Consider the following 21,954-nt stretch of genomic DNA (forward strand, 5'->3'; position numbering starts at 1 on the left):
CAGCCCTAGTCAATATTGACCCTTTTTCATCAAACTAAAACAAAGAAAATATTACAGATGTTTTAAAAAAAATTAGTGACTTACGGTCGTATCTACCACAAAGCCTGAAAGCAAACAACAACGCGTCCCTATGCCGATCACAGTCTCTCCTTCTTAACTAACTTTTAACTTAACTAACTTCCTAACTTTTTAAACTTCCGGTTACGTTCTAGAGAAGTGCAATAACATTTTTTTTTACCACTAGATGTCACAAACGAACCTCTTAAATAAATCAAAGCACGGCTTACAAAAATGAAACATACATTATACAGAACAGTGCTGCTGAAATTGAAATGTATAGGTGAGTTTGTCTTTAGTATACACGTTAGATATGAGTCACTCAACCGATGGGAAAAAGAGAAATTGTCCAAATTTACTTGCCTTGTCAGTGAACCCCCCCCCCCCCCCCCCCCCCCCCCCCACACACACACACACACTAGCAGGTCTTTTTCTGCTGCTATTGTTTTTCTTGGATTTGCTTCTCAGTTCCATACAAATTTAAGCTTTTCTTAGTTCATTCTATGTTTTATAGGCAACCTCTGTTGTGATAATTCAGATTAGCACAGTTGGTTTTAAAATAATCAAGTTTATTTTAATTCAGGACTCCATAATCCAGGAGTTAGTGATATGTATTTAAAGCGATAGTTCACCCAAAAATTAAAATTCTGTCTTTAATTATTTCTCCTCATGTCGTTCCAAACCTGTAAGACATTTATTCATCTCTCCAAAATGGTTAATAATTAATGACAGGATTTTCGTTTTTGGGTGAACTAACCCTTTAATCTGTGTTTCAGAAAGTAATTTTAAACAAATATGAACTATTCTAGATTAGGCCTACTTCTGTCTTAACTTAAACCCTGTCTGGGAAACCGCACCTAAATGTTACTAACATTACTACCCACATCGGTTCACAGAAACGCCTATACAATTTGACATTTGCAGCATACTATAATACAAAAATTTGCTATTACGTTTTAACACTTCCCCAATATATAGTTTTTTACTGTATGCTTACAGTATTGTTTTGGGAAAATTAAAATAATTTATAGCTATCAGAAAAAAAACTGTAAATTTGGATGTAAATGACTACATAAATTCCTAATGTACAATAAGTCACAAAGAACACTGTAAAAAGGCACAAAAAATTAAAACATGAAAACATGTTTAGAAAATGTTTTACATCATACAGCGAACTATAATTTTGAGCAGGCAGAAGGGCGAAGCCCCTGCATTCCTGAACTTCAGGCAACACTCCAAGGTTTGTATCATCAGATGCTTTCTTTGGGTGGGAAAGGGTTTTTCACTGACCTTTGGATGTGTTCAGCTACAACACACATCTCATGAGAAATATGGATTTGTCATGATTAGATAAGAAAATGAACATTTACAGCTTTTACTCAGGAAGTTTGAACAGCAGAAATGCTATTTCTTCATTCTCATGTTCTGTCCCACACTCCATGAGACAAGCAAAGCGTCCAGGCTCATACTCTACCAGATCTGAGTAAGCACTGGGACCATGATGCAATATCAGTAAAGGTTCATCAGGCCACCCTGAGGAATCCAGTGGGGTTTTATTCAAGTAGAGACCAAGATCTACTCTATTTTTTGGACTGGACGGATGGGAATAGAGCAACCATGTCTTTGGTGGACTACTCTGTTCTAGAAAACTCAACACACTCCCTTGGCATCCACTTCCGATCTCTATCAGCTTTTTTGGACATAACAATTTGTCAAAACCCTGTCCAGAGTGGTAGCTTAGAGCCTCTGTTCTGTAGCCAAGCTGGGTTCGGGCATTGCAGTACAGAGTACTCTTACCTTCCTCGTCAATGATCTCAGCCATCTGACACTCACACGACTCAAAGTCCATTTTTTTCCCCACCTTCCATGTGATTCCTTGATCATCGCTGTAGAATGCTAAAGCAAAAGGTGTAAACCAACGAAATGACGATGGGCAATCAGGGTTGCCTGTGCAATGATAAACATATGCTGGGATAATCAGTCTTCCGCTCTTCATTTGAACACCATGTCCTGGACCAACAGCAAAGGTGGCCCAGTCCTTCTCCTGCTCACCGATCACATCTGCTGTCAAGTCTATAGTATGGCTCCAGGTTTTGCCAGTGTCCTCACTGGTTATGTAACAAAGTCGTGCCTGGTTTGTGTTTTTATTTTTTTGATCACCTTCAGAGACCCCAATGGGAACACAAATGAAAAACAGAAAGAGGGTCTTGGATTTTCTCTCATAGACCGGACATGGATTCATGCTGCGGTGGTTTGGTAGACAAGCTGAAGAGAGCAGCTGATGACCACTGACCCACGGAAATAAAAATCATGACATGATGTTTTATGACCTAGTGAATGCCAGATCGGGTAAAGAATCTATGAAATAGTGAAGTTGTTAAGAAAACTGTCAGTTAGGAATAATAATTGATGATTTTGGTTAAACATGTCTAGTACCTGAACTGTATTCTTGTCATCCTCCCACTTTCCTCTTTTCATCACAATCAGTTCTGCATCTGTGTCACTTGGTGTTTTCCGTTTTTCAGCGAAGGCGAGGTACGTTTTATTTTCACTGATATAGATGAGAGCTGGAATTTTGTATGTCACCTGTCGTTTGCAACATGTACTTGGCCAGCAACACTTTCCTAACCAACAACACCAACTCTGAGGCTGTTCCTGTTTGAATATTGTTGTTTTTATGTTATCCATTGTTAAATGTAAGACCTAGAAATAGAATAAACAGTATCAGTTATGACAAATTATCAAATTATACTTTTTATTGTTTTAAAATTATAAATAAAGAAAAACAATTATTTAATTGTTTTTCTTTTTTTTTTTTTGTCTAATGGTTTCAAAATGTAAAAAAAAAAAAAGTGAGAATAAAAGCACTCAAGGAGGTTGCAGTCTGGACAAGAATATTCTTTTTAAGAATGATGTCAGTTCCCCCGAGTAACCACAGGTGCAGTTCATCACATTAACATTTGTATTATCTGTTTCTTCTCTTTTGTAGAACTATATGGTAGACTGGGGCTAGTTGTCACATGAGGAGGTTAAGGACTATATCTATATACCTACTGTAGTTTTGTATGTTGGTTTCAAATACTAAATTCAAACAACTAAGCCTACTGTATATCATCAAGTTTTTACTAATAGTGTCTATGTTCAAAGTTGAAGCTGTGACATCATGCCCATGCACCAGGGGTCTGAAAGGAGCCTGTCCAAGCATAGATATATCAATCACAGGAAATGGGATCATGTACAGCAGGTAGTGTTGCAACAGTTTTCCATTATTAGTCTGAACATGTGTACAGTTTCTCTTTCTCTCTCCCCCTCTTTATTCTACTTTCCTTTTCTTTTTTATTATTTTATAACAATTTATTATTTATTTTCCTTTCTGACAACATCCCTTGTCTTCTAACAGTTTTCACATTCTTTGTATGATTGCAGTTATGGCAGTGAATGTAATTATGACAACAACAAGCAGTGACAACACATTGTACTTAGTATATATTCAAATTACATTAAAACATCCTGTTCCCTATCAGTCGGTCACTCCGAGTCACGTCGGTGACCGACGAATTGGGATCTCGCTTAGAGAGACCAATCCCCTACGAGAGTATCTAAACGAGCCAATGCACATTGGCATGCGATTATTGCATCCAGCTGCCGCTAATCACAGCGTGAGTATAATTAGGCAGCGGGTGCAGCGCATATTCAGCTTTTCGCTTCGGAGCCGAGTGGTTACATTGTTCTGCTCCTGACCTCTGCTGACGAGTGAATTCAACGAGTTAAGCACGCTCTTTGGGAGACTCTCGTGCTGGCGGTACGGCGCTTCAGCGGCGGTGGTTCTTCCTGTGTCGAGTGGGTTGCACACATCAGGCTGCACTACCCCCTGATTGTGGCCATCTCCCCTGTGCGCTTCAGCACACTGAAAGAGTGATTTCTCTAAAAGAGCATTCACGGGTGCGTCTTTTTAAAGACGACGTTGCATCTGGCAAACTTGACGTTGCGTCTTTGTAAAGACGAGTTGGGTCTTGCTTCAGACAACGTGTCACCCGTGCGTTTCTGGATGCGGTCGTTACCTGGGGCCGGGTGATGGTCATGATCACTGCCTCACATTTCCTGGGCAGTAAGCATGCTGAGGTGGCGTTCGTGGATGAGGCATCTTCTCATGGGAAGGTGATCATCTTGGAGTTGCGGGCCAGGCTCCGATACCTCGACAAAGGGACGGAGCTCTGTTGCCCCTGCCTTGATTTGGCCCTCGTTCTGGCTGCAGACATACGGGGACCATTTCAGGCGGTGGCATGGTGGCAAACCCTCCAGGGAACCAACCCTTGAGGGACCATCGCCCCTCTTGCGCTCCAAAACCAGTTGAGCTGTCAGTGGAGCGTGCTGGGCCCTCTACAAGGGGAGCACCAGCAGTTACCCTGGCGCTCCTCCCGGTCACCAGACGTCGACTGCTGCATCGGAGGGTGAGCTGGAGATTTCTGGGCAAGAAGATTCGGCTGCTGCTGCTCCGGCAGCAGCAGTGCCTGAGTCGGATCTAGAAATCACGGCTATGCTTTCCCGGGCCACTGAGAGGGTAGGGCTCGAGTGGAGATCCCACCGTGTCCCGAGCCCTCGAGGTTGGACGACTGGTTTCTCGGGGTAGTTTGCGCTGGTTCTCAGCGCCCTGCCCTAGTGCCTCTCTCCCGGAGGTGCATGGGGAGCTTACCAGGTCGTGGACGGCACCTTTTACTGCCAGAAACCGCCCTGCTAGCTCCTCCCCCTCACCACCCTCGGTGGCGCAGCTAGGGGGTATACGGGGGTCCCCCCGGTGGAGCGGTCGGTTGCGATGCAGTTGTGTCCTAATACCGTCTCCACTCGGCGGGGCGAACCGTGCCTCCCCTTCCAGGCCTGTAGGTACTCGTCTGGTCTGTCCGACGGGGCTTATATGGCCTGTGGGGAAGCTGCCTCCACCTTTCGCTACGGCGTTACTGCAGGGTCCTCAGGCTAAAAGCACTGAGGACATGCACGGGGGTGGTTACGATCCGGAAGCTCTGAGAGCTTGTACCTCGGGCCTCGCGCTACGAGCGACGAAGGTGACGCGGTCTCTGGGTCGTGCGATGTCCACACTTGTGGTCCAGGACGTTCACTCCTGGCTGTGTCTGGTCGACATGGGGACACCGACAAAGTATCGGTTCCTCAAGGGCCCTGTGTCCCAGACTGGCCTCTGCGGCGACGCAGTCGAGAACATGGCCCAGCAGTTCTCGGCTGCTCATGAGCAGGTTGAGGCGATCCAACACCTCCTGCTCCGGCGGGCAGCTGCCGCCTCCACCCGTCCGCCGGCTGCAGCGCCCCGGCCTGCTTGTCGCCGAGGGCGGCCCCTGCTCCCCCTGGCCCCCGTCAAACCTGGCGGTGAGCGGAAGAGCAAGAGGCACAGGACGGGCGACCCAGAGAGAGAGAGAGAGGACTGCTTTGGGAGGTGGCGGATGCGCCTCCCCCTCCCCCGGTGGAGGGCCGGGTGGAGATTCTCCTATTTCAAAAATCTCGACAAGAAGCGGTTGTCTCTGCCCTGGGTCCCAAGAGGGCATGGAGAGTCGCGGACGGACCAACTCCGGACCGCGCTCATCCTCCTCTTCGCCAGCTGGCAGCAGTGGGCGGTTCGAGAGCGTCATCAAAGGCCCTACTCACGCACCCTCTGCCAAACCTCGGAACCAGGTAAGCGCGCACCGCACACTCAGACCCCTTGGTCCGCCACGAGCCGTGTTCCTGTGTTCCACCACGCTGCCCCACCGCGGGTACGTCGGTGGTCCCGCTGCTCCGCTTGTACGGTGTCTGGGTGCCTGTCTACCCAGCCCGTCTTGCTGGCTCCAGTGGACCATCTGACTCGGCTATGCGGTTCAGTTTCCTCCCAAGTTCAGGGGCATCCACCTCACAGCAGTGAAGGCAGCTGATGCTCATGTTTTGTGTGGAGAGATCGCTGTCCTACTGGCGGAGGACGCGATGGAGCCGGTCCCTCCAGCCGATATGAAGACAGGGCTTGCAACCCTTACTTCATTGTGCCCAAGAAAGCGGTGGGTTACGACCAATCTTGGATCTGCGTGTCTGGAACTGGGCCCTTCACAGGCTTTCGTTCAAGACGCTCACGCAGAAACGCATCTTTGGGTGCATCCGTCCCCGAGATTGGTTTGCAGCGGTCGACCTGAAGGACGTGTACGTCCATGTGTCGATTCCTTCCACGCCACAGGCCATTCCTGCAGTTTGCGTTGAAGGACGGGCATATCAGTACAAGGTCCTGCCCTTCGGGCTGTCCCTGTTACCCCGTGTCTTCACGAAAGTTGCGGAGGCAGCCCTTGTTCCCATGAGAGAACAGGGCATTCGCATTTTCAACTACCTCAACGACTGGCCCATACTGGCTCAGTCTCAGGACCAGTTGTGCGAACACAGGGATTTGGTGTCACACCTCAGCCAGTTGGGCCTTCAGGTCAACTGGGAAAAGAGCAAACTCTCCCCGATGCAGAGGATCTCTTTTCTCGGTATGGAGTTGGATTCGGTCAGTCAGACAGCACGCCCCACGTAGGAACGTGCTCAGTCGGTGTTGAACTGCTTGAATGCGTTCAAGAGCAGGACAGCGGCCCCACTGAAACAATTTCAGAGGCTCCTGGGGCATATGACGCCGCTGGGGCTGCTTCATATGAGGCCGCTTCAACACTGGCTCCATGGCCGAGTCCCGAGGTGGGCGTGGCAGCGCGGCACTCACCGGGTCCAAGTCACACCGGCCTGCCGCCGAACCCTCACCCCGTGGTCAGACCTTTCGTTTCTGCGGGCAGGAGTGCCCCTGGAACAGGTCTCCAGGCATGCTGTGATTTTCACGGATGCCTCCACCACCGGCTGAGGTGCCACGTTCGACGGGCTTGCGGTGTCGGGGGTTTGGACGGGCCCCCAACTGCACTGGCACATCAATTGCCTAGAGTTGCTAGCGGTACGTCTGGCCTTGGTCCGTCTCAGAAGGCGTTTACGAGGCAAACACGTACTGGTCCGCACGGACAACACTGCGACCGTTGCGTACATCAACCGACAAGGTGGTCTGCGCTCCCGTCGCATGTCGCAACTCGCCCGCCACCTCCTCCTCTGGAGTCAGAAGCATCTGAGGTCGCTTCGTGCCATTCATATTCCGGGCTTGCTCAACCGGGCAGCCGACGAGCTGTCACGAGCTGCGCTCCCCGGAGAATGGAGACTCCGTCCCCAGACGGTCCAGCTCAGCTGGCCGCGGGGCCTTCGCAAGTATGCGTTTCCCCCAGTGAGCCTTCTCGCAAAAACAGATACTATGCAAGATCAGGGGGGACAAGCAGCAGGTCCTGCTCGTGGCGCCGTACTGGCCCACTCGGACTTGGTTCTCAGAACTGATGCTCCTCGTGACAGCCCCTCCCTGACAGATTCCTCTGAGGAAGGATCTACTGACTCAGAGACGGGGCACCTTTTTGCACCCGCGTCCAGACCTAAGAAGCTGGAAACTTCATGTCTGGTCCCTGGACGGGACGCGGAGGTTCTAGGTGACCTACCCCAAGGGGTAGTTGACACCATCACTTCGGCTAGAGCGCCGTCCACGAGACAGGCCTACGCCTTGAAATGGAACCTGTTCGTCGAGTGGTGTTCTTCTCACCGAGAAGACCCCCGAAAGTGCCCGATCAGAGTCGTGCTTTCCTTTTTGCAGCAGGGGTTGGAGCTAAGGCTGTCTCCCTCCACCCTTAAAGTCTATGTGGCTGCGATTGCTGCCAACCATGACCCCGTGGAAGGGAAGTCGGTGGGTAAGCATGACTTGGTCATCAGGTTCCTTAGGGGGGCAAGAAGGTTAAATCCTCCACGGCCCCCCTCTATACCCTCTTGGGACCTGTCTCTAGTGCTGAAAGCACTACAGCAGGCCCCATTTGAGCCTTTGCAGTCAGTTGAGCTGCAGTTTATTTCAATGAAGACTCTGCTCCTGCTTGCATTGGCCTCCATCAAGAGGGTAGGGGACCTGCACGCATTTTCGGTCGACGATTCGTGCCTAGAGTTTGGGCCGGCTGACTCCCAGGTAATCCTGAGGCCCCGGCCTGGCTACGTGCCCAAGGTTCCCACTACTCCCTTCAGGGACCAGGTGGTGAGCCTGCAAGCGCTGCCCTCGGAGGAGGCAGACCCAGCCCTTGCTTTGCTTGTCCCGTCCGAGCGCGGAGATGCTACGTTGACAGGACACAAAGCTTCAGGACCTCAGACCAGCTCTTTGTCTGTCACGGAGGCCGGCAGAAGGGGAAGGCCGTCTCCAAGCAGAGGATGGCCCACTGGATAGTGGACGCCATCACCCTGGCTTATCAGGTACAGGGTGTGCCCTGCCCGTTCAGGTTGAGAGCTCACTCTACTAGAGCTGTTGCATCCTCCTGGGCGTTGGCTCGTGGCGCCTCGCTAGCAGATATTTGTAGAGCTGCGGGCTGGGCGACCCCTAACACGTTCGCTAGGTTCTATAGCCTTCGTGTGGAACCGGTTTCCTCCTGTGTTCTCACCTCAAACGGGTAGAAGCACTGAGAGGTCCCGTTTTCGGGTCGGCTTGCTAAAACTGCTCCAGAGAGTCCGTACTGTAGACCCTGTCGAGTTCCTCCGTCCCCTCGGCAGTCAGATGTGGCGGAGCATCTAACGCCAGGCCCTCACTCGCTGAATCCATGAGAACCGGTAGAGGGCTGGGTTCCATATGAAAGGCCTTTTTGGACCCCATATGTGTATAGTCCACGGTATAGCCTGAGAGCCCGTGTTTCCCCGGCAGGTCTTCTGCCAATCTCCATGAGGTACAAATTCCTCTAATCCTCCATATGCGCCTAAGGTTGATCATATGCGTAATTGCTCCGAACCTCCTACGGGAAGGGCGAGCTTCCGTAGCGTCCGGTTCCAACTGGAATGGGTACGTTTTCCCAGTGTTATCCAGTCTTACTGAGTGGGTAGTGCCATGGCAGCAGTAGCTGGTCTTCTGCGGTAGCCCTGACCTGCGCCAAAAAATAGGGGCTCAGGAGGCTTCCACAGGACACTGGAAGGGGCAGTACCCGTGGCCTTTTGGTAGGGATCCCAATTCGTCGGTCACCGACGTGACTCGGAGTGACCGACTGATAGGGAACGTCTCGGTTACGTATGTAACCCTCGTTCCCTGAAGAAGGGAACGGAGACATCACGTCCCGTCGCCACGGCTGCTGTACCACCGCTGAGCGGCCGGGTCACCGGCTCGGCTCCTCAGCGAAAACCTGAATATGCGCTGCACCCGCTGCCTAATTATACTCACGATGTGATTAGCGGCAGCTGGATGCAATAATCGCATGCCAATGTGCATTGGCTCGTTTAGATACTCTCGTAGGGGATTGGTCTCTCTAAGCGAGATCCCAATTCGTCGGTCACCGACGTGACGTCTCCGTTCCCTTCTTCAGGGAACCGAGACGTTTCCTGTTGTTTTCTTAATTCTTTTGAAGCACAACTGCTGAGAATGTTTTCTTTCCCTCCGCTTCCTAAATCAATCCATTGGATAAGAAATATGTATATATTAAATCTCTATATATTCTATATCTGTTTAATGTTGTTATTATTTCTTTTTTGTTCTCATGTACATTGAAAGCCTGTGGAATCTCCTTGCACCGCATATGTTATGCTTGTTCATATGTTAATTTTCTTTCTGTCTCATGTCTTATTTATGTGTTTATTGCAATATGTTTTATAAAACAACATTTTTGCTGTAGCTGTTGGGTAACAACAACACAATACCACAGTATAGGCAAGGTTCAACTATACATTGAATACTGTTACATGTCCTTCTATTATTATTATTTGTCAGTAGTTCTGCATTGCAGATTTGGGATATTGATATTGATGATAGTGGTAGGATTAATATCTGTATAATTCATTACAAATGAAATGAACAATGAGAAATTAAACTACTATTGTGCATGCATTTGTTGAATCCTGTATAATTGTCTTCTAAATAGAAAATCGTTATAATTTGAAAATTATTTTGAATAATCTGACATTTTTTAATTCATGGAGCATTTTGCAAATTCTTAAGATTTCATGCAGCATCATACCTGGTTTTGCAACACAGATGTTATAAAAAGGACTGGAGTCATAAACCTCAAGAGCACATCAGCAAAAGGCATCAAAATAGCACCAGGATTGACAGACAAGCCAGCAGTTCTTCATGGTTCTTGTATAAGTGAAGTTCAACTGACAGAGATAGCAACAGGACGGGTTCTGTATACAGTCAAAACGTATTCATTTTTTTATCATTTTTAAAATGCTTTATTAGTACAGCTCATTTCGTATTACTTATTTATTGTTTTACAGTGAAAGAGTCCTCAGATTCAGTGAGGGGTTTACAGTTTGTGAATGCTTGTGTGTTTCTCATTTGTGCAAGTAATGGCACTTTGCTCATGGGTGACACACGAGATCCCTCGACTTGTCATTATTCTCTGCAAGACAGTAAGAGTGGTTTGCACTGGTCATTTGGGTTGAGGAGTGACAGCTCTCAGTCCGAACCTTCCTGTTGTACTGTAGCCAGACTCTCATCCTCCGGTCACATGCTGTTGTCTGATCTAAGAGATTTGCAGAGTCCGTTTTGTCAAACCCAACTATATGTGCAACACAGCACATCAAAGAATGACTTTCTGAATGTTTCTTAGGCTCCTGTTCTCGACAGATGTCTGTCTGTGTCGGGTAAGTAAAGAATGCTTCCATTTTCCTGTCTCAAATAAAGAGCAAACTTTTGTAAGGTTGTTAGATGCAAAATGTCATGTTCATCTTCTTTAATGGGAAGACCTCTGGTTACCAATGACCTGACGATTTGTTTTTGTTTTTTCAAATTTGGAAGGGTTTGATGGAACAGTGCACATCTACAACACAATGGATTGGAGTACAGAGGGACAGAACCCTCAACCAGTTTTTTCACACCGAGGCCATAAAATGTCACATGAAGCAAAATACAGCAGTTCCCCGCCTGTGGTTACTTCCCATTCTTGGCACCAGTCACGACCAAAAACTCTTCTCTCAGCAGCTGCGGATGGATCTCTACATGTATGGGACTGGTTGGATAAAATCACTGACAGATGATGTTGATGTTCATTAGGTAATTAATAGTCAAAACTATTGTGTAATGATACAAAGAAATCCTTTATTCATTAGATTTTCTTAATAATTTGCAGTCAGTGTACAATGTTTGTTACAATGTTTAATTTTCTCTCAATAAAAAAAAAGTAATATGTTTTATAAAACTACATTTTTGCTGTAGCTGTTGGGTAATAACAACACAATGATAACATAATTAGGCAAGGTCCAACTAAAATATCAATATCAATTAAAATATCATCTTCTTGTGATGTTGGGTGCTAGAATCAACATAATGCAGCCTCAAATGAGAAAATTTATTGCATATCTGCAGCCACTGCCAGACAAAAAAAAACCTGACGACAGCTGTGGTTAAATGCGATAAAATGAGCGGACTAGACAGAAATGATTGTAAAAAATTGCAGCGCACACTTCTTATCAGAAAAGGTTCAATAAAGTATTGTCTTTTGTTGTTATGGGTGCGTCTAAAGATTTCTTATGCATGTCACAACTGTCGTGTAGGCTATATTAAATAATGTTTGTGTGCATGCGTGTAAAACAACAAACTTACAATTTATATGTTGAATCATTTGTAATTGCATATACATTGTCGTGATTAATTGTGGCTGGAATAATAATGTAGCTGTAAAAATAGTGCTGCTGAAATTGAAATGTATAGGTGAGTTTGTCTTTATTATACACGTTAGATATGAGTCACTCAGCCGATGGGAAAAAGAGAAATTGTCCAAATTTACTTGCCTTGTCAGTGAACCCCCCCCCCCCCCCCCCCCCCCCCCCCCCACACACACACACACACACAACCTGTTAATAGCAGGTCTTTTTCTGCTGCTATTGTTTTTCTTGGATTTGCTTCTCAGTTCCATACAAATTTAAGCTTTTCTTAGTTCATTCTATGTTTTATAGGCAACCTCTGTTGTGATAATTCAGATTAGCACAGTTGGTTTTAAAAAAATCAAGTTTATTTTAATTCAGGACTCCATAATCCAGGAGTTAGTAATATGTATTTAAAACGATAGTTCACTCAAAAATTAACATTCTGTCTTTAATTACTCATCCTCATGTCGTTCCAAACCTGTAAGACCTTCGTTCATCTCTCCAAAATGGTTAATAATTAATGACAGGATTTTCGTTTTTGGGTGAACTAACCCTTTAATCTGTGTTTCAGAAAGTAATTTTTTAAACAAATATGAACTATTCTAGATTAGGCCTACTTCTGTCTTAACTTAAACCCTGTCTGGGAAACCGCACCTAAATGTTACTAACATTACTACCCACATCGGTTCACAGAAACGCCTATACAATTTGACATTTGCAGCATACTATAATACTAAAATTTGCTATTACATTTGAACACTTCCCCAATATATAGTTTTTTACTTTGTGTTTACAGTATTGTTTTGGGAAAATTTAAATAATTTATAGTTATCAGGAAAAAAACTGTAAATTTGGATGTAAATGACTACATAAATTCCTAATGTACAATAAGTCACAAAGAACACTGTAAAAAGGCACAAAAAATTAAAACATGAAAACATGTTTAGAAAATGTTTTACATCATACAGCGAACTATAATTTTGAGCAGGCAGAAGGGCGAAGCCCCTGCATTCCTGAACTTCAGGCAACACTCCAAGGTTTGTATCATCAGATGCTTTCTTTGGGTGGGAAAGGGTTTTTCACTGACCTTTGGATGTGTTCAGCTACAACACACATCTCATGAGAAATATGGATTTGTCATGATTAGATAAGAAAATGAACATTTACAGCTTTTACTCAGGAAGTTTGAACAGCAGAAATGCTATTTCTTCATTCTCATGTTCTGTCCCACACTCCATGAGACAAGCAAAGCGTCCAGGCTCATACTCTACCAGATCTGAGTAAGCACTGGGACCATGATGCAATATCAGTAAAGGTTCATCAGGCCACCCTGAGGAATCCAGTGGGGTTTTATTCAAGTAGAGACCAAGATCTACTCTATTTTTTGGACTGGACGGATGGGAATAGAGCAACCATGTCTTTGGTGGACTACTCTGTTCTAGAAAACTCAACACACTCCCTTGGCATCCACTTCCGGTCTCTATCAGCTTTTTTGGACATAACAATTTGTCAAAACCCTGTCCAGAGTGGTAGCTTAGAGCCTCTGTTCTGTAGCCAAGCTGGGTTCGGGCATTGCAGTACAGAGTACTCTTACCTTCCTCGTCAATGATCTCAGCCATCTGACACTCACACGACTCAAAGTCCATTTTTTTCCCCACCTTCCATGTGATTCCTTGATCATCGCTGTAGAATGCTAAAGCAAAAGGTGTAAACCAACGAAATGATGATGTGCAATCAGGGTTGCCTGTGCAATGATAAGCATATGCTGGGATAATCAGTCTTCCGCTCTTCATTTGAACACCATGTCCTGGACCAACAGCAAAGGTGGCCCAGTCCTTCTCCTGCTCACCGATCACATCTGCTGTCAAGTCTATAGTATGGCTCCAGGTTTTGCCAGTGTCCTCACTGGTTATGTAACAAAGTCGTGCCTGGTTTGTGTTTTTATTTTTTTGATCACCTTCAGAGACCCCAATGGGAACACAAATGAAAAACAGAAAGAGGGTCTTGGATTTTCTCTCATAGACCGGACATGGATTCATGCTGCGGTGGTTTGGTAGACAAGCTGAAGAGAGCAGCTGATGACCACTGACCCACTGAAATAAAAATCATGACATGATGTTTTATGACCTAGTGAATGCCAGATCGGGTAAAGAATCTATGAAATAGTGAAGTTGTTAAGAAAACTGTCAGTTAGGAATAATAATTGATGATTTTGGTTAAACATGTCTAGTACCTGAACTGTATTCTTGTCATCCTCCCACTTTCCTCTTTTCATCACAATCAGTTCTGCATCTGTGTCACTTGGTGTTTTCCGTTTTTCAGCGAAGGCGAGGTACGTTTTATTTTCACTGATATAGATGAGAGCTGGAATTTTGTATGTCACCTGTCGTTTGCAACATGTACTTGGCCAGCAACACTTTCCTAACCAACAACACCAACTCTGAGGCTGTTCCTGTTTGAATATTGTTGTTTTTATGTTATCCATTGTTAAATGTAAGACCTAGAAATAGAATAAACAGTATCAGTTATGACAAATTATCAAATTATACTTTTTATTGTTTTAAAATTATAAATAAAGAAAAAAAATGATTTAATTTTTTTTTCTGCTTTTTTATTTGTCTAATGGTTTCAAAATGTAAAAAAAAAAAAAAATGATTTGAAAAGTGAGAATAAAAGCACTCAAGGAGGTTGCAGTCTGGACAAGAATAATGTTTTTAAGAATGATGTCAGTTCCCCCGAGTAACCCCAGGTGCAGTTCATCACATTAACATTTGTATTATCTGTTTCTTCTCTTTTGTAGAACTATATGGTAGACTGGGGCTAGTTGTCACATGAGGAGGTTAAGGACTATATCTATATACCTACTGTAGTTTTGTATGTTGGTTTCAAATACTAAATTCAAACAACTAAGCCTACTGTATATCATCAAGTTTTTACTAATAGTGTCTATGTTCAAAGTTGAAGCTGTGACATCATGCCCATGCACCAGGGGTCTGAAAGGAGCCTGTCCAAGCATAGATATATCAATCACAGGAAATGGGATCATGTACAGCAGGTAGTGTTGCAACAGTTTTCCATTATTAGTCTGAACATGTGTACAGTTTCTCTTTCTCTCTCCCCCTCTTTATTCTACTTTCCTTTTCTTTTTTATTATTTTATAACAATTTATTATTTATTTTCCTTTCTGACAACATCCCTTGTCTTCTAACAGTTTTCACATTCTTTGTATGATTGCAGTTATGGCAGTGAATGTAATTATGACAACAACAAGCATTGACAACACATTGTACTTAGTATATATTCAAATTGCATTAAAACATCCTGTTTCCTGTTGTTTTCTTAATTCTTTTGAAGCACAACTGCTGAGAATGTTTTCTTTCCCTCCGCTTCCTAAATCAATCCATTGGATAAGAAATATGTATATATTAAATCTCTATATATTCTATATCTGTTTAATGTTGTTATTATTTCTTTTTTGTTCTCATGTACATTGAAAGCCTGTGGAATCTCCTTGCACCGCATATGTTATGCTTGTTCATATGTTAATTTTCTTTCTGTCTCATGTCTTATTTATGTGTTTATTGCAATATGTTTTATAAAACAACATTTTTGCTGTAGCTGTTGGGTAACAACAACACAATAATACCACAGTATAGGCAAGGTTCAACTATACATTGAATACTGTTACATGTCCTTCTATTATTATTATTTGTCAGTAATTGTTAACCACCTTGACTAAATGCTTGGTTTCACTCTATTTTGGTGGTCCTTTTAACATATTTTGTTGACTATAAGTAATGTTGCACCTACATATCTACTACCTCTCATTAGAGCGTTAAGAGTATTAGTAGACTGGTAGGGTTAGGGTTAGAATAAGATGACACGTACTTGCAAATTTATAGTCAGTAGAATGTCTGTCGGGACAACATCTCAATAAAGAGTTAGTAGATTTTAAGCAGACATTCTACTAATACTCTAATGAGAGTTTGTTGACATGTAGGTGCAAAGTAACTAATTATCAACAGAATGCTCAAAAGGCACCATCAAAATAAAGTATTACCAAATGCTTTAAATAATTTTGAGCCTTGTTAAATAATTCTTGCTTTTCACTGGAAAATGACATGACAACATAGGTTAACATACAATACAAATAAAGGTCTACATTTACGTCTCTATTCCATGAATAATTCCCCAGTAAACTACAAAGAAATAATACTCACAGAATTGATCTTTCCTGCAGCAGCAACAGTTGAGTCTCTCACCACTTGTAGTCTAATAACCCACCCTGTGCTCCTCTTATTTATATCATCATATATAGCGACACAGGAAATTGTCCAAATTTGGTCATCTCAGCACATTTTTCATTCATACTTGCCTTCTCAGTTTTTGTTCCCAATTGTTATGTATACCACACTATACCTCACAAGATTACTGTAAAAATACAAACTAAATTACTTTTCATTAAGTTTGTAATCAAACTCAAACACTCTATTCAAAACTTTATCTTCAATAATTCAAATTTGCCTTCAAATGGCTTTCAGTCACATCAAACACAACGAATGTTTTGTCCACATGTGCATGCTTGAGTGATGGCATGTGAAAATTTTGATGTACTTAAAAAAATAATGAAATGCTTTATTTTATTTATTTTGGCAGTGGTTAAACTTTCTGAATCATCAGTAAACACTGATGATATAGAACTAAAATGTGGCATCCATGAAATAACATTTCCATAATAGACATATATAAATACTTATCATATTATTTATTGCTTGTTCAATATGATATGATTTTGATTCTGTTACAAAAGATTAACAATAAAAGAGGAAATTAAAAACACTAGATGTTACTAACATTACTAAACCTCAGTTCACAGAAATTTCTACATTTTGAAATTTGCAAAATACTATAATACTAAAATTTGCTATTACATTTTTAACACTTCCCCAATATATAGTTTTTACTCTGTGCTTACAGTGTTGTTTTTCGGGAAATTGAAAAACATTTATTGCTATCAGGAGAAAAAAAACATGTAAGTTTAGATGTAAATGACTACATAAAAAAATTACTAATGTACAATAAATCACAAAAAAAACACTGTAAAGAGATGCATAAACACGAAAACATGTTTAGAAAATGTTCTGCATCATACAACGAATTATCATTTTGGGGAGGCATAAGGGCGAAACCCCTGCATTCCTGAACTTCAGGCAACACTCCAAGGTTTGTATCATCAGACACTTTCTGTCACAATCCCTGTTCCGTCTCTTGTATTTTGCTGTGGACTTTAATGTTGAAGTGTTTCTCTGCCTAGTGTTTCTGTCTTCACTTGGTGTGTTTAATTCTTGTTTCCTTAGTCTGCTTGTTTGTTCCCATAGTTCCCCTTATGTGCTCCCATGCCAACTGCCCAAGCCCCCTTGTTATCTCCTTTAGCTTGTATGTCTGTGTGAATATAAACGGCTTGGTTTTCACTTGTGTTTGTTGGTCATTGTTTGACGGCTTCCCTGTATTGTTCACTGGATGTTCCTGGTTTCTTGTGATTATTGGAGGATTTTTTTTCTTTCTTTTCTTAATTAAAGTCATGCGTGCATGTGAATTCTCTCTCTGCCTCCTCTTTTCCTTTCAACTTTCTTCAGGTGGGAAAGGATTTTTCACTGACCTTGTGGTCAGCTACAACACATATCTCATGAGAAACTGAGGTGTTTTCTACACACATATAGTTTACAATGCTATATTTGTGTTTAGATTTTAGTACAGCAAGACATGTTAACTCGTACATTTACTCATCTATGCAGCATAGGAGGCATGGTGTTGTGTTGGCAGTGGTCTTCAATGACAAACATGCAGAAAGAAGAGAACCCATTATATGTGATTTTGATAATCATTTAACATTTAAAAATGAGGAAACACCATGTTCATTTTATACATTTGAAAGTTTATTGCCACAAATACATCAAAAGCAGGTGCATTCAGCGTTAATCAGAAATAAAAAGGAATATTAATCAAATTGTCTTTTATATACATTTAATGTGTAGTAGTTTGATCTTTTCATGAACTATATTTAATACATACCTTCTAAATTGCTGATAATGACTATTATGCTAATCTCAATGAGTCTGTTTGGTTCCATATATATCCCATTCCAAATCAGTATTTACAGAAGCAGTTTCAGCAAAAAAACAAAGAAAATATAGATTTGTTGTGATAGATGCATTCATTTACAGGTACTAAGGGAAATTAACACTTTCACAGCTTTTTCTCAGGGAGTTTGAACAGCAGAAATGCTATTTCTTCATTCTCATGTTCTGTCCCACACTCCATGAGACAAGCAAAGCGTCCAGGCTCATACTCTACCAGATCTGAGTAAGCACTGGGACCATGATGCAATATCAGTAAAGGTTCATCAGACCACCCTGAGGAATCCAGTGGGGTTTTATTCAAGTAGAGACCAAGATCTACTCTATTTTTTTGACTGGACGGATGAGAATAGAGCAACCATGTCTTTGGTGGATTACTCTGTTCTAGAAAACTCAACACACTCCCCTGGCATCCATTTCCGGTCTCTATCAGATTGTTTGGGAATAAAACTGTGCTAAAATCCTCTCCAAAGTTGTAGCTTAGAGCCTCTGTTCTGTAGCCAAGCCGGGTTCGGGCATTGCAGTACAGAGTACTCTTACCTTCCTCATCAATGATCTCAGCCATCTGACACTCACACGACTCAACATCCATTTGGTTTCCCACCTTCCATGTGATTCCTTGATCATCGCTGTAGAATGCTAAAGCAAATGGTGTGAAACAGCAAAATGATAAGCAGCAGCATGATGTACAGTCAGGTTTGCCTGTGTAACGATAAGCATATGCTGGGACAATCAATCTTCCGCTCTTCATTTGAACACCATGTCCTGGACCAACAGCAAACGGGGCCCATTCTTTCATCTGCTCACCGATTACATCTGCTGTCAAGTCTACAGTATGGCTCCAGGTTTTGCCAGCATCCTTACTAGTTACATAACATAGTCGTCCCTGGCTCTTGTTTGTGCGTATTTGTTCGTATTCAGAGACCCGAGTGGGAACACAGACAAAGAACAGAAAGAGCGTCTTGGATTCTCTCTCATAGACAGGACATGGATTCATGCTGCGGTGGTTTGGTAGACAAGCTGAAGAGAGCAGCTGATGACCACTTACCCACTGAAATAAAAAGCATCATGACTGTATTCATGCCAGGTTATGTAAGTTAAGAAAAATCAGAAATAATATTTCTTTTTTTTTTTTGTACCTCAACTTGTTGAGTCTTGGCATCCTTCATTGTTCCTCTTCTCATCACAAGCACTTCTGCGTTTGTGTCACTTAATGTTTTTCTCTTTTCAGCAAAGGCAAGGAAGATTTGGTCATCATTGAGATAGACGAGAGCTGGAATTCTGTATGACACCTGATTTTTAAAACAGCAACACCAGGTTTGAGGCTGTTCCTGTTTGAATATTGTTGTTTTGTTTATTTCTTTCAGACAACCTGGTTTGCTTCTTGAAGGTGTTGTGATACCCATTTTTAAATTTTAGCCCTGGAAATAGATTTAACAGCATCAGTAACAACAATAGACACAGCCTAGTATGCAATTATTTTCGTTTTTCAATTCTTGTTTTCGCTTTGTCATGGAGTGTGAACTGATGTGAAAATAAAATAAAAATAAAAATGGCACATCGGAGTATCCTCTGAAGTCATAGTTGGTTTACCCCATTTTATTTTATTTGATAAAATCAGTCATTTTTAAATGACACTAATATCACACTTTATTCTGTTTTTTTTTTTTTTTCACTAATTAAAAATTAGTAACAGTATGACATTTTTTGTTTAGCATACCTCAGTGATGAATCTTAATGGTTTCTGTCCTTGATAATGAAATCTGAATAAATATTGTAAAATAATAAGAATTTTTCCATCTCAAAATTGAGACTTACCTACACTGAGACCTACAGCTTTTACTGTCACCTGGTGAGAATGGTAGGCCTATGATAAAGGACTGTACAACCCCTCCCAATTTTATAGAGTCAAGGGGCACGCCTGCACATGTAGGATAAAGTACAAGAATAACTTGGTCTCATGTCCAAAACAAGACAGTAAGAATAATCACAAGTTACATAAGAAAGTTTTGCACTTCAACCTGCAAATTTATTGATGCTGTATGAAAATAAAAACATCAGTGTTAACAATTTGGGACAAAAACATTGTAATTTATTGGTAAAACTGTTAGTGGCGCTCACAGCTGGCCAACCCCCTTTATTCAGAGGTTATACTACAAATAAGCAGTTTTTGTGAGTTCTGACAGAACGTTTAATTTATTTTTAAGCTGACACTGACATCACAAGAACACGCAACATATTATTCTTAAAATTGAATAAATTACATTTAGATTTATTTTTTTGTCCTTGTCAACAATTCTCTCCATTAGAAGCAATACTCACAGCAATGATCTTTCTTGCAGCAGAAACAAATGAGTCTTACGGCAGGTTCGTCACCACCTCTCAAGCCTCTCATCAGGTCTAACCAAAGCATACCGAGCATCCCTTATTTATAATAACCTCTATCAACACAGGACATTTCTGAAACTAAGTTAAACATTTACTAAGTTAAAGAGCAGGATGATAAGCAAGAGTCAATATGTGGTCATATGTTAATAATTTTTTTAAATAGACTTTTTGCAGGGTTAAAAACATTGTTTATCTGTTTTTTTTTTACTGTAGGATGTAAGTAAAAGTATGCAAGTAAAAGAGAGCATAAAGTATTTTTATGTATGTGTGTGAATTAAATGTTGAATACCAATAAATAGTTAAAAACTAAAATGTTTGCATATTTGTAGTCTAGGGTAAAAAATGTGTACACTGTTTTAAGTTATATTTATGTTTTAAAATATATATTTAATTGCGTTTGAGAGATTTAATGTTTAACAAAATCCGCATATTTCCACCAAACATTAAAGAGTTATCCTGGAATGTAATGGGGAAAAAACACGTTTAATACAAATAAAACCAGTTATACTGTGAATATAAAGAATATTTTATTAAACATGCAACTTTATTAAATTGGTTAAAAAATTTTTTTAATAATATTTTAATAAAAAAACTGTCCTTTTTTATTTTTACATATTTTAATCTAAATTTTGATAAATATAATAGCAGCACCAGTGTCATTGTCACGAATCTGGTCCATGCTCTCCCGGTCAACCACCACTAGAGGTCACCCGTTCACCACATTGACTTTTTCACTCACTGGACTCCATTTCCCACAATTCATTGCACTGACGACACGCACAGCTGTTCACCACTATCTCGCCCACACCTGATTATCATTTCACAATCACTCACTCACTATTTAAGTCTGGGACTTGCTATTGCTCACTGCTGAGTATTGTTAGCCTGCTACCTTACAAAGCGTTCTTAGTTTTCATAGTCTTGCCTTGCCTTGTTTTCCTTTCCGTGTCTGACCCTGCCCGAGTTCTTGGATTATTCTCTCTGCCTTGCCCTGTCTGGATTTTGTACGCCAATCGTCGACCCACGCTTGCTCCACGGATTGCTCTGTCTTGCCTCTGCCATACCTGATTGCTGTCTCCCGACCCTGCCTGTATGACCATGTTTTATAATAAAGCTTTGCACATGGATCCGCACGTCTCACGTCTCGTCAGCCCCGTAACAGAATACTCGGCCGCAAAAGGATCCAGCAGCTTTTCGGGTAGATGCTGGCCAAGTATGGACCTGGCAGGTATGTTGCTAACCCTCAAGCAGGGAACGCGACCCCTTGAAGATTATATTGAGGACTATCTAATTTTGGCAAATGTCTCTGACCTGCCGGACTGTCTGCTGATAGACTTTTTTTGTGAAGGCATTAACCAGCCGATTAAATCACAGTTAATCCGAGAGGGTCCCCGTTCGTCTTTCGTTCAGTTTCTGGACTTTGCTCTATTGATGGCTGGCTCAATGTTCACTGTGGGGGTCGCGGAGGAACGAGACACCGCACCCAATTGTTTGATCAGAGCCCCAGCCTGCGTCAAAGAGCCAAGTCAAGCCCCAGCCTACGTCAAAGAGCCAAGTCAAGCCCCAGCCTACGTCAAAGAGCCAGAGCCTGCTCACGTCGTCGCTGTCAAGCCAGAGCCTGCTCACGTCGTCGCTGTCAAGCCAGAGCCTGCTCACGTCGTCGCTGTCAAGCCAGAGCCTGCTCACTAGG

The 21,954-nt window shown here is 42.5% G+C and overlaps 3 protein-coding genes and 1 pseudogene across 4 annotated transcripts; 1 reads left to right on the forward strand and 3 right to left on the reverse strand.

Annotated features, from left to right (window-relative positions):
- Window positions 1-1,432: 1,432 nt before the first annotated feature.
- LOC306855965 (sialidase-3-like) lies at window positions 1,433-2,745 on the reverse strand (the record flags this gene model as incomplete). Its single annotated transcript, XM_079394934.1, has 2 exons — window positions 1,433-2,353; window positions 2,494-2,745. 2 exons carry the CDS (start codon window positions 2,743-2,745, stop codon window positions 1,433-1,435), a joined length of 1,173 nt encoding a protein of 390 aa, XP_079251060.1.
- Window positions 2,746-5,270: 2,525 nt separating this feature from the next.
- On the forward strand, window positions 5,271-11,130 carry LOC306855966 (WD repeat-containing protein 73-like; annotated as a pseudogene). The gene is made up of 5 exons: window positions 5,271-5,303; window positions 9,879-9,906; window positions 10,127-10,288; window positions 10,369-10,737; window positions 10,892-11,130. The product of its transcript is annotated as a WD repeat-containing protein 73-like (transcript).
- A 42-nt stretch (window positions 11,131-11,172) lies between these two features.
- Window positions 11,173-16,007, reverse strand: LOC306856189 (sialidase-3-like). Its single transcript, XM_079395273.1, has 3 exons — window positions 15,960-16,007; window positions 13,973-14,239; window positions 11,173-13,832 (listed from the first exon to the last, which is right to left on the reverse strand). Exons 2-3 carry the CDS (start codon window positions 14,222-14,224, stop codon window positions 12,912-12,914), a joined length of 1,173 nt encoding a protein of 390 aa, XP_079251399.1. The 5' UTR covers window positions 14,225-14,239; window positions 15,960-16,007; the 3' UTR covers window positions 11,173-12,911.
- A 1,654-nt stretch (window positions 16,008-17,661) lies between these two features.
- Window positions 17,662-19,291, reverse strand: neu3.3 (sialidase 3 (membrane sialidase), tandem duplicate 3). Its single transcript, XM_079395271.1, has 2 exons — window positions 19,016-19,291; window positions 17,662-18,927 (listed from the first exon to the last, which is right to left on the reverse strand). The coding sequence occupies exons 1-2, from the start codon at window positions 19,280-19,282 to the stop codon at window positions 17,986-17,988; spliced, it is 1,209 nt and encodes a 402-aa protein (XP_079251397.1). The 5' UTR covers window positions 19,283-19,291; the 3' UTR covers window positions 17,662-17,985.
- Window positions 19,292-21,954: the final 2,663 nt, after the last annotated feature.

Source organism: Barbus barbus (genome assembly GCF_936440315.1).
Source record: "Barbus barbus genome assembly, chromosome: 36".
NCBI lineage: Eukaryota > Metazoa > Chordata > Actinopteri > Cypriniformes > Cyprinidae > Barbus > Barbus barbus.